This window comes from Myodes glareolus, chromosome 1, assembly GCF_982192425.1.
Source record: "Myodes glareolus chromosome 1, mMyoGla1.1, whole genome shotgun sequence".
Classification (NCBI taxonomy): Eukaryota; Metazoa; Chordata; class Mammalia; order Rodentia; family Cricetidae; genus Myodes; species Myodes glareolus.
The window spans coordinates 54,297,930-54,310,935 of NC_142026.1; the positions used below are offsets into that span (position 1 = coordinate 54,297,930).

Below are 13,006 nucleotides of genomic sequence, written 5' to 3' on the forward strand. Positions count from 1 at the left end.
AAAATTCTAGACTTACTTTTTTTAAAAGGTCTAGATGGTTTTGGAATTCTAGGTTAGGGTAGTTTATTATCTTTTGGTTACATTTTAGGTCGATCAAGCCCTCAGTTAGACCCTTTGAGAAAAAGTCCAACCATGGAACAAGCAGTACAGACCGCCTCGGCCCACTTACCTGCTCCAGCACCTGTTGGGAGAAGGAGCCCTGTACCAACCAGGCCTTTGCCATCTACCAGCCAGAAAGCAATAGACAACCAAGAGCACAGGCGAGGTAGAGCTGAGCTGTTTACTGTTCCTGCACTGACTGATCACTCTCCATCTCCTCATTTCATTAAGAGGGTTACTTTATGTGAATGACCCTAGCAGGTTTAAGCTGAACTTTATTTTAATAGTGTTCGGTCTTTCAAATTTGATTCGAGGTGGTGGGAGTGAGTATGTGGGATTTTTTTTGTTTGTTTGGGGTGTTGTCATCTCCATTCTAACTTTGTGGAAATTTTTTGGGTATGTATATTGAATTGATTTGTCACTTTGCATGTCTCTTTCTATAGCTGAAGTACACAAAGTCCCAAGGCCAGAAAATGAGCAGCTCAGAAATGATAGCAAGAGGCAAATGGGTAAGTTCCCTGGCTATAGCTGGTTTGGGTTTATTTGATTTGAGGGGTTTTGTGCTTGCTTGCTTGGCTGGTTGTGACAGGTCCTCACTGTATAGCCCTGGCTGTCTTGGAACTCTACCTCCCAAGTGCTGGGATTAAAGGCGTGTGCCACCACACCCAGCAGCTACCTGAATCTGAAGGCAGTGTGCTGTGGATCTCAATGGGGGAAAGCATTTCAAAAAAATGCATAGTTGCTATAAAATAAAGGTGGGAATTGTAGACTACAGAGGACTGACCCCAAGGCAGCGGCTTGTTGTGAGTCTGCACATGGGGCAAACTGTTGCTGACCTCCATAAAAAGACAGACCAGTTGTTGAATGTCAGAAGTTGGTGACGTCTTAGGAAGATGTAGTTTGGTTAATTGCATTCTGCCGATATCTGTTTCCTAGTTTTGCTAGTATACAGTTGGGAAAGAAGCTGGAAAATGGACTCCTAATATCACAATGAACTTTTTTTATTTTCTTATGTCTATATTTAATTTTTCTGAAGTACTATTTTTCTGGAAAAGACTTTACTTAATGATACACAGTTGTCTTTGGATTTGGGATCCACATGTTCTTGTGGATATATGTGCATGCAGGTTCATAATGCATGTATGTGCACATGGGAGTAGAGTTCAGAGGGTAATATTTGGTGTCTTTTTGATTACTCTCCACATTATTTTTGAGGGAAGCATCTCTCACTGAACCTGGAGTTCATTAACTCGACTGTGCTGGCTGATCTTTGAGCTCCAGGGATCCGCTTATCTTCAGAACTTGAGTCCTCATGCTTATGTGTCTATGGGCATGTGTATGGCGGTCAGAGGTTGACATCAGATCTCTTCCTCAATCACTCTTCATCTTATATACTGAGGAAAGCTTTCTTACTTGAACCCTAAGCTTGCTAATTAGGCTAGTTTAGCTAGCTGGCTTGCTCCAGGGATCCCCTGTGTCTGCCTTCTGAGAGCTGGGATCATAGGTGTGAGCTACAATGCCCGTCCAGCATTTATGTAGGTGGCGGGCATCTGGACTGCAGCCCTCACAGTTGTATAGCAGGAGAATGTTACTCTCAGGAATTCTCAGCCCATTGAATTGTTTTTTAAGTGTATATTGAGTGTTTGTCTGCATGTATGTATGTGTGTATGATTGCCAAGTGTGTACCTGGGTGCCCACAGAGGTCAGAATCACTTGAAGCTGGAGTTACAGACAGCTGTGGACTGTTATGTGGATGGTGGGAATCCTAGGTCCTCTGGAAGATCAGCCAGTGCTCTTTACCTCTGAGCAATTTCCAGTCCCCAAAACAAAATTTTCTTTATAAGATTTATTTATTATATATGCAGTTTTCTGCCTGCATTGTATGCCTGCAGGCCAGAAGAAAGCACCAGATCTGTGGAATTGAATACAGGTCTTCCGGAAGTGCAGCCAATTCTCCTAACCTCTGAACCATTTCTCCAGCCCCCTTCTTCCTTTTTTGTATTTAAGGCACCAGCAAGATGGCTAGCTCTTTAGATAAAGGTGCTTGCTACTAAATCTGATAAAAGAAATATTTAAAAATCTAGAGTTGGGGGTTGTTTTTGTTTTTGTTTTTTTAAGACAGTCTCATGCATCCCAAGCTAGTCTGAAATTACTGAATAACCAGGGATGGTCTCCAACTCCCCAAGTGCTGGCATTGTAGGCATGTGCCAACTGATTTAGCCCAAAGATTTTTGCTTTTTTTTTAAATTTATTTTGTGTAAATGAATATTTTGCCTATATGCATTTATATGTGCCACATGCTTGTTGGATCCCCTGAAACTGGAGTTACTTATAGTTGTGAGTCACCTAACCTGAGGAACCAAACCTGGGTTACCTCCTAAAAGCAATGAGTACTCTAAACCCCTGAGCTACTTCTAGGACAGACTCCAAAGCTACAGAGAAACCTTGTCTTGTAAAACAAAAACAAACAAACAAAACCAGGATAAACATGGAACTAGCTCATGTAGACCAGGCTGGCCTCGAACTCACAGAGATCCACCTGCCCCTAGGATTAAAGGCATGCGCCACCGCCGCCTGGATTCTGAGCTGTCTTTTTAAATGAAGTACTATATAAGAACTTTTCGTTTTCTTTTGTGGTTATTGATTTAATGAGGTTTTACATTTTCTTTGACAATATTTAATATTTAAAAAGCATGGTTTTGTTAATTTCCAATTTATTAATGGAAAATAAAAGCTAAAACTGTTCCAAGTTATAGCATAATAGTAACATATAATCAATCACCTTAATTTAGATGGCGATTAGGAAGTAATCTTTGTATTTATTGTTAGGTACCTCAGTGTGCTGTTTTTAAGTGTTGTATGAGCTCTCATTTCACCTCTACTTGTTTGGGGTGCTCTCTCTGTGGCCTGGCCTGGCCTGGACCTCCTGGACTGAAGAGATTCTCCTCCTTCACCTCCTGGATAGTGGCTTACTGCTTTCTGTGTGGATTTTTATATTTTGTTTGTTTTGGAGTGGTTACTATATTTTAAACAGGTGAATGAATCTCTTAGAATAATTACCATATTTTATCATGCAAAGTTAAGAAACTTGAGAAATGCCTCAGCAGTCAAGAGCGCTTGCTGCTCTTGCAGAGAAATATTTGTTTCCTAGCACTATAGCTGGCATCTCATGCACCCCTTTCTGACTCTGCAGGCAGTGCATGCACATGTATACACGTAATCTTTTCTTAAATCTTTTAATAATACTTTATTAAGTAATAAGTAAATTTATCTTAAGAAAGTCCTTAAACTCACCACCTGTGTTGGAGATAACACTCAATGGTAGAATGCTTACCTAGTATCCAGAATGCCTTAGATCCAGTCTCTATTATCACAAAATAAGCAAAAGATAACTAAAAAGCTTCACTACCCTCATCCACCACTAAGGGTCACTAACAGAACAATGTTCTTACAGTTTCTCCTTGGATTTTACACTCATGGGTATTCTTTATGCAAACTTTAAGGTGAATCATGCCCTGTTTCCTGGCGTGGAACTGAGCTGCTTTTAAAAATAAAATTGAATGTGTTAAAAGACCTGCTTATCTAAACTTAATGGTCTGGATCTGTTGTTTATGGTTGTTTTTTCTCAAATTCAGTTTGCTATTCCTTAGCAAACAATGAGCACAGCCCTGTTACCTTGTAGTCACTTCTGATTCTTGTCAGTATGTTACACAGTTCATAGAACTATTCAGTTTGTACTTCATTGAATTCATCATACTCGGTGTTGTACATATTTTTTTAAGTTAAACTCACACTAAGTACTATTCCGTGTTCTGTTTTTTTCTTAGTCACACATGTACTGGATGTTTGGGTTCCCAAGTTTTCACTGTGAATTATACTACTTTGTATTGCTTTATCACATCTCAGAGATTGACTGAGATCCTGTGGTGGTGTTGTAGAAAGAGAATACATAGACCCGGAAGACTTGAATAAGAGGAGCTGCTTAGAGGAAACAGTGAAAGCAGGAAAGTGCTTGGAACCAGTCAGGACTGGTGCTTCTCTTGGCTGTTGTTTTCTCTGAATTGTGAGAAAAGCATCTCCTGCCCTGCAATTTGTGCTAATTAGTGTTCGCTTATGCTCTTACGTACATCTTATTTCCTGTTATCCTTTCCACAAAGAACCTGACACTTTGGGTATGAGGTACATGGCAGAAGGAACAGAATTTCTAGAGCCTGTGTTAATACAGTGAAGAAGGCTCCAGATCTGTCAATTATACATCTCTTTGTTATGGTCTTCATAGGCATAACTATAAAAATTACATTAAAAACTTTTATGTTCTATTTTTTAATATACATACTAACTTAGCAACTTTTTCTCTCTTGGGGTCGGGGTTGAGACGGGGTTTCGCTTTGGAGTCTTTCTGGAACTAGCTCTGTAGACCAGGCTGGCTCAAACTCACAGAGATCTACCTCTCCCTGCCTCCCACGTGCTGGGATTAAAGGTGTGTACCACTAGCAACTTAATTCTTTTTGATGTCTTTTTAACATCTGTTTGTTTGCTTTTCTCTGTGTATATGGATATGTGTATGCTACAGTGCACCCATAGAGATGAAAGAACAACTTGCAGGAGTTGTTTTTGTTTGTTGTATTTGTTTATTTCTGTATATGTGCCATTGTTCCGGTGTGTCACAGTACAGATGTGGAGGTCAGAGGATAACTTGTGGAAGTCAGTTCTCTCTTACCATCATGTGGGTCCCAGGGATTGTACGCAGGTCGTCAGGCTTGACAGCTAGCTCTTACCCATTGAGCCATCTCTTCAGCCCCAATTTCAGGGAAATTTGTTGTTATTTTAAGATTTTTATTATATGTGTATGCATGCTTTACTTTCATGTATGTCTGTGTACATGTGTGCCTAGTACCTGCCGAGATCAGAAGAAGACGTAAGTCACTCCTTGGAACTAGAGTTTTTGAATGGTTGTAAACCATGTGAATGCTGAGAACTAACACAGGTTCTCTGCAAGAGGAGTCAGTAGTTTTTAATCATTGAACCATCTCTCCACTCCACCCCCCATTTCTCATTTATATAAAAATACATATATGCTGTACATATAGAGACCTTTAAATGTTTATATTGTAGATCGTTTAATACAAAGACCACAGTACTGTCCTAAACCAGCTGCTACATGCTGAATGTTTGTTATATTCTTTCTTGCGTAGTTCCAGGTGTTCCTTCTGTTCCAAGGAGAGGACGTGGGGGCCATCGAGGTGGCAGGGGAAGATTTGGTATTCGTCGAGATGGTCCAATGAAATTTGAGAAAGACTTTGACTTTGAAAGTGCAAATGCACAATTTAACAAGGAGGAAATCGACAGAGAGTTTCATAATAAACTTAAATTAAAAGGTAGGTTTTTTTTTTTAATCAGAAAATAATTATGGTCTTTGAGATGAAGATGTTTTACAGCTTGGATGTTTAGAATCTTAACTTGCATGTTTTTCATTAGAAGATAAACTTGAGAAACAAGAGAAACCTGTAAATGGTGAAGATAAAGGAGACTCCGGAGTTGATACACAGAACAGTGAAGGAAATGCTGATGAAGAAGATCCTCTTGGACCCAACTGCTACTACGACAAAACTAAATCCTTCTTTGACAACATTTCCTGTGATGATAATAGGTACTGTCTTTTCATGTACTCTCAGGGCATTGACATGTACCTATGACATACCTCTGACCGCAATGAATTTATAAGATTTACCATTTTTTATTTTATGCGTTATAGTGGTGTTTTGCCTGCATGTGTATTTTGTCTGTACATCTTGTGCATGCAGTGCCCACAGGCCAGAAGAGGGCATCAGATTCCTTGGAATTGTAGTTAGAGAAGGTTGTGAGCCACTAATGATTTTTTTCTTTTCCTAAAAGAAGTTACTGTTTGTTTGTTTTTTTGCATGCACACATTCTGTAGAGTGGATGTGGTAGCCAGAGGACAATTTAAGAGAAATCGGTTCTTTCCTCTTAGCATGTTTTTTTTTCAGGAATGAAACCCAGATGTCAAACTTGCTGGCGAGCACCTTTATCAACTGAGCCATCTCACCAGCCCAAAAGTTTTAAAATGATATTCCTTGTAAAACAGTAAAGGCTGAGGCTGTAGCTCGGTGGAGGAATACTTTCCTAGCATATGCAAGGCCCTAGGCTGTATCCTACTAGTATCACAAAAGGAAAGAGAGACTGGGGAGTAGTGGCACACACCAGCACACACACACACCTCTGCAAATAATTTTAAATAGTGAAAATAAATAAAAACATAAAGGGACCAGGAATAGTGGCACGCACCTTTAATTGGGAGGCAGAGGTAGGTGGGTCTCTGTGAGTTAGAGGCCAGCCTGGTCTACAGAGTGAGTTCCAGGACAGGCTTCACAGAGCTACAGAGAAACCCTGTCTCAAAAAATCAAGAAGAAAGAAAAATAATCATGGACTTTAACCTATAATCCCAGCACTTGGGTGGGAGGTGGAGTCAGGAGGATGAGGGGTTCAGAGCCAACCTATGTTATAGGAGATCTGTCTTGAAAAGAGCAGCTTATACTTTTGTAAGGGCTTAGTTACATTTAGATACTAGTTAAAACAGAAGCGTTAGTATAGCATATAAACCTTTCCTTTCTGTTACCCTGTCTGCATTGTAATTCAAATGAAACCAGACCCAGAAGGAAATGTTTCTTCAAAATTGACTCATATAGTACAGTCTGTCATATTAGAGGTCCAGAAAATGTCCAGACTTGAAAAGGGACAACCCAGCACAGTGAGTGAAGAACTGCAGAAGCCATGCTGTCCACATCACATCACCTTTGTCCTGACTGCAGCTTGGTGGAGTTTAAGCGTGGATAGGAAGGCCTGAGCCTGCTAGGCCCAACGTCTACTGTAACCACACAAGCTCTTGCTAGGTTAATTGCATCAGGTCCAGAGACTGAGCTAGGATACGAGGCCTCCATCTCCTAGCTTCTCTAAGAGAAGACTTTCTATGGGTCAAGCTCTGTCTTCCTTTCTATGGGTCAAGTGGAATCTGCAAATTCTTACAGTCTTAATTATCTTCATATTAAGGTTTTTATCAGTTGTATTTATAAGAAACTAGTCTCTGTATCATGTGAAAACATACTACAGAAATGTATAGGGCTTGCATGCCAGGAAGGCTTGGAAGAATTTACATTAACTGCTTTGTTTTTTTGTTGTTGTTAATTAATTTTGAGAAATCAATTAAATTTATCTGGAATTGGGGCTACATAGACTTGCTGAGGGATCCACTTTTTGAGCTAACACACTAATGTCCATCTGCTCTTGTATGACAGAGACAGGAGACCAACGTGGGCTGAGGAGAGAAGGTTAAATGCTGAGACGTTTGGGATCCCGCTTCGTCCTCATCGTGGCCGTGGGGGCTACCGAGGTCGAGGGGGCCTTGGCTTCCGTGGTGGTAGAGGACGTGGCAGTGGCCAAGGAGGGACCTTCACTGCTCCTCGAGGTTTTCGTGGTGGATTCAGAGGTGGTCGTGGGGGCAGGGAGTTTGCAGATTTTGAATATAGGGTAAGTATAGCAACATGCTGTGGGATTGGCCTTCGGAACGTTTTACTTGTATCTGTTTTGGCAGAATTATTTTTAAAACATGAGAATAACTTTCAGTTTAACTCCTTAGAGAATATACATGATTAGAATATCTATTTTAACAAAAAAGACCATAGTTTCTTGACTAATGAATGAAAAAGAGCTGGGTTTAGTGGTACATGCCTTTAATCCCAGCACTAGGGAAGCAAAAGCAGGTGGGTCTCTGAGTTCAAGGTCAGCCTGAGAAAAAGAAAGTGCATCTTGAGTACTTCGAGGTGGCATCAGGCTAAGCAGCGGTTAGAGTGCTGCCTGTAGCCTGACTGCTCTTTGAGCCGAAGGGAGACTAGAAGACTGGTGATTTTTGCCTTTTTACTAGAGCTAGGAGTTCAGATTTCATGAACCAGTAAAATCTCTTAGATCCCCCCACCAAAAAAAAAAATACTCTGGTAGCTACTGTATTATGTTAGTGTTACCTTTTTTCTGTCTTTTAAAGAAAAATTTTTAAGGGAAACACTAAGGAATACCAAAACTATACAGTTTAAAAAAAATGACTGTAATATCACCTTTACTTCATATTAGTAGATTTTTACACTTTAACACTTTGCTTTAAACCTGCACATCTGAAAACGTTGGCGTTCACATAGTAGTTAGTGAGTGACAAGCACGGTGCTGCATGGTTCTCACACACTGACTCAAACCTCGCGGCAGCTCTGTGAGACGGCTCTATTATTATCTACATCTTACAAAGGAGACAGATACAGAGATATTAAATAACCTGCCCAAGGTCACAGAACTAGAGAGGGATGACACTGAGTGTTGGGCCTAGTAGATTGGCTCTTGAGTCACTGTTCTTAATATAGGTTTGTAGAGAACTCACTCGGCTCTTATTTTCTTATTATGGCATGCTCTTGAGAGCCCTCTGGTATATTGGCATTCACCAACAACTGGGGAAGAATTCCATTACTCTATTAGTGTGCTTTTGTGTATAATTTATGTAGTGAAAGAGGCCAGTCAATTAAGGAACTATCTTAGATTTGCGACAAGAAAAGAAAATAAAAAGAGGAAAATTCTGTTATACAAAGATCAACTGATAATAGCAAAAGAGAGTTGCAAAGATTTGCTGGCTTGAGTTTTGTTGTCTGATTTTTATAACTAGCTATTATTGAGGGTCTCTGTGGAAGTCAGTATTGATGGATTTGGGACCAGGTATGTTAATTTTGATGTCTTGGATATTGTGTTGAGACTGCTCAGAATTAGCTTTAAGTAATTAGCTCCTGTTACCCAGCCATGCAATTGCAAGACCCCTTCAGCTCAGGTTCTCACTCTATAGACTGCTCTTGCTTATCTGTCTTCTCTTAGAGTTGCCAGCTCCCCCATAAACAACTCAGTTCTTTGAGTACTGGAATAGGTATTAGTTTGGGGATGAATGTAAGCAAACTTGGTTTAACAGACAGAAGTGAAGATAGGACCATAGAGAATCAGCCAAATTTGATCCTCTCTTCCACCTCATCCTGTGAGGTAGGTGATTGACCTCCGAGAGATATAAACTTAGTGTTACACTGGGTTCTAGCTCCTAGCAGGACACACAGTGATTGTAATTCTACCCCAGTTTTTACTAAGAATAATGGTTGTGTCCTGTGCTGTTTTTCTTTTTGGAGAAGGGGGATATCTGGAATTGGGGTATGGATGTAGTCGCCTTTGATCTCATGCTCCTGTGAAGTAACTTCAGTCACCATGGTGGGTGACTGAGTCTTCCATTTCTTCAGAGAGGGTCCTGAGACAATGAAGAATCCGAAATGGGGGCTGGAGGTGACTCAGTGGTTAAAAGTGCTTGCTAATTTCCAGAGGACCCAAGTTTGATTATCAGCACCCATGTCAGGCAACTCAGACCTGCCTGTAACTGCAGGTGGTCTTATTTCCACAGCCGCACACACACACACACACACACACACACACACACACACACACACACACACACACACTTTTTTATTGGGGTGGGGGAGGCAGAATCTGAAATGACTCTATCTCTTTCCTCCCCTTTTATTTATCCTCCCTTCCCTTACCCCTTCTCTCCCTCTCTTTCGCCTGCCTTTTTTTTTTACCCTTTCAGAAAACCACGGTTTTTGGACCCTAAAAGGTCTGGATTGGTCATACTGCTTTCTGAAAGGTAAAAAAAGAAAAGAAAGAAATTGGGAGGTGTGAAGGTTGGTTTGGTGGGGGACAGAAGGTTCATTTTTAGTTCATTTGTTTCTGTGCCAACTTGTAATTTGCCGTATGTGCTTCAGTTTTTTAGTAACACTGTACAAATAATTTGGTATTGTACCCTCAGGTGAAGTTAACTCTTTCAACTAGGAATTTCTTGTCCTACTGTTGGGATGTGTTTCACTAAAGATTAGGTGTGGTGCGGGCATGTTGGTGCTTGCCTTTAATCCCAGCTCTTGGGAGGCAAAGACTGGAGGATCTCTGTGAGTTCCAGGGCAGCCACAGCTTTACACAGAGAAACCTTGTCTCAAACCCTCACCATCACCACCAAAAAAAAAAAAAAAGGTGTGGCTATAAGGGGAATTGACTTCAAAAGCCACATGGATCCCAAAACCCATGGGTGCGTGAGTCTCTTATAAAACAACGTTACATTTACATAGACCCCGCCATATCCTCTTATCTGTTTGTGGGGTCTAGGGATTGAACACAGTAGTTCACCCATGCTGCTCAGGTGCCTTATGCTGGGCTTCACTGCTAGCTGTTTTCCCTGCCCTGCAGATTACCTCTAACACAGTCGAGCGATGCAACTAGTGTGCGGACATATTGCACCCTGTTGTGCAGGCCCTAAAGGGAAGAGACAAACAAGATTTCTACATGCTTTGTACAAATGCAGACACATAAACACACATGCCTAGTTTATATCCACTCCTAGAACCCAAGGACTGAGGGAGCAGACTGGCGGCTGCTTGTCTGAGGGTAGCAGAGGTCCTGGCTCTGTACTATATATAAACTTGAGTTAAGGTGAGTTTACTGGTTATAGTTTCTCGTTTTTCCAACCAAGTTTGGTTTCAAACTTATTTCAAATTTAAGAGTTGTTTTTTTTGTTTTAAGATTACAGGTTTTTTTTTATTTTGTGTGTGTTTTTTTTAAAGGCCTGGTCTTGATGAGAGGCATGTGCCACTGCCTCAGTTAGTTTACATAGTGGTGGGGATAAAGCCAAGGGCTTCATGTATGGTGGGTCAGGGCTCTGCTGGCAAAGGTACTAACCCTTAGGGCTAGAGAGACATCTGAACAGTTAAGAGTGCTTGCTGCTTTTACAGAGCTCAAGTGTGGGTTCCAGGACCCATATTGGGTTTTTACAACTCTCACGACCCCTGTAGCTGCAGCCTCAGGGCCCCAGGGCCCCGGGGCCCTCTCTTGAGCTCTGTTTAAAATACAGGCACTCACGTGTGCACACATACACAGATGATCAAAGTAAAAATAAATATAGTTGAAAGTTATTTTTAAAAAGTAGATTTCTAAATCCAATAGCATTGCTTTCTCCTAGCATGCTGGTTTAGAAAGAAATGTTGTTACCTTCTGGATTATTATATTGCTTGGTAAAAGATGTCAAAATTTAGGAATTTAAGAAGCTTATTTCAAAAGTTTTATGAATAAATAAAATAAATGAAAGTTCACATAACTGTTGTGTTTAATATGTTAGGGTAATCAAAGGTAGTGAGGTACCCCCATATTGCAGAGGGGCCTGCCTGTCAGTCCAGCCACTGCTACAATCTCTGCTGACTGGAAAACCCACTCTCTGTCAAGTATGGAACTTAAAGCAGCGTTTCCAGAAACCAGGGAGACAGAGCTTTTTTCAGTGGAAATAGGAGGGTATTTAAAGTAACCTGAATAAACTTAGGCAAACTAAGGAAAAAGTACTAATAATGAGCCTTGGCTTAGAACATGAACTGTTATTTCTTTTCCCTTTTTAGAAAGACAACAAAGTTGCTGCGTAGTCTACAAACAAGTCTTTGAAAATAGGTGACTCCTAGCTCTTCCTGGTCCTGGAAAGTGGTTTCGGTCTTTGTGAAGAATGAAGAAGTGAAGTTGCTGTCTGTCTGTCACCAGCACTGGGTTTATCTGTTTGTTTTTCTGCTTCATTTCAAAGCTACACAGCAGTTGCTTTGGGGCAGGAAGGCTTGACTTAAAACATGAGCATAAGTGTGTGTGGAGTAGCGGGAGGTCGTGGTCCTTGCTTAGAGTCGCACTCCAGCGAGCTGAGTGGAACTGCTAAGTGTTTTCTCATCACTGAAAGGATTTTCTTATCACTAATTAATTGTATTCGGTGATTACTTCGAGTTGCCTGCAGATAGGCCGTGATACTGTGTTTTGAGCCTCAGAAGGTTGTGTGTGTGTGCGTGCGTGTGTGTGTATGTGTGCGTGTCTGTATCTTTTCTTTTTGGAGATCCTATAATATGAGGTAGCTTATTTCGACACTTAATTAGGGTGCTGGATGGTAGAGAATTTTGTCAGTCAACTATGTACACACAGGTAAATACTGTTTCTTAGGCAAAGGTAACTTTTTTATATAGTTGTAAAATTCCATTATATTCCATTGCCAAAGAAACATTAAGAACTTTGTATAGCTGTATAAAAAGCAACTAATTTTTTAAAAAATAAACGTTTAAAGTCAGCAAACATACGTGTCCTTGCAGAAGTCGGTGTGCTGAGGAGTAGGACTATGGGTGGGTCCTTTCCCCTTGCTTTCCAGGCTTAAAGGTTTTGATTTTTTTAATGTTTGGAACATAAATGAAGATTTGATAATTTTATTCCATTATCTAAAAAGGATAAATTATTCGTGCATCGTGTATGGACTTCATTTTGTAGCAAATCATAGAATTTGTCCAAATAACAGATATTTTCAGTGTATGAATGTAAATAATCATAAATGAGAATGTACCTCGCTGTATTTTCAAATAAGTAACTTTCCCCCTTTTTAAGACATTAAAACTAGGCATCAGTTGACCTGTTCCTCCTGCTATGCCTGGAATTCTGTTGCGATGACACTGACTCCTGTTTTACTTCAAGAAGATGGAGTTTTCAGAACCATCTTGTACCTGGAAAACATCACTAACACAGTCTGTGGGCCTGTGACCCACTGACGACTCCATGTACACGTTTGTTGCTAACTGTAAATTACTAATAAATCTTTTTTGATATTTAAGCTATAGTGAAAAAGCTCTGGCCACTTTGTGTTTTTGACGAAGGCCATGGAATAAAGGGATCCAAAGATTTGACTACTTTTATCTACTTTGATTCTTGTTACCTTTCTCATTCAGTAGTGATAAAGGTGTGGGAAATTGTACTGTAGGAAAATCAG

The 13,006-nt window shown here is 40.5% G+C and overlaps 1 protein-coding gene across 4 annotated transcripts in view; it reads left to right on the top strand.

Annotated features, from left to right (window-relative positions):
• Window positions 1-12,923, top strand: part of Lsm14a (LSM14A mRNA processing body assembly factor) — a 50,151-nt gene extending 37,228 nt beyond the window's left edge. The window contains exons 5-11 of one of the 4 annotated variants that reach the window (XM_048448763.3): window positions 89-265; window positions 543-608; window positions 5,295-5,477; window positions 5,578-5,749; window positions 7,413-7,644; window positions 9,773-9,829; window positions 11,619-12,923. In XM_048448763.3, coding sequence (XP_048304720.2) covers window positions 89-265; window positions 543-608; window positions 5,295-5,477; window positions 5,578-5,749; window positions 7,413-7,644; window positions 9,773-9,796 — 854 coding nt within the window. In that variant the 3' untranslated portion in view covers window positions 9,797-9,829; window positions 11,619-12,923. The remainder of the gene's footprint in view (window positions 1-88; window positions 266-542; window positions 609-5,294; window positions 5,478-5,577; window positions 5,750-7,412; window positions 7,645-9,772; window positions 9,830-11,618) is intronic. The other 3 variants (XM_048448762.3, XM_048448765.3, XM_048448766.3) reach the window with 3 other exon arrangements.
• Window positions 12,924-13,006: the final 83 nt, after the last annotated feature.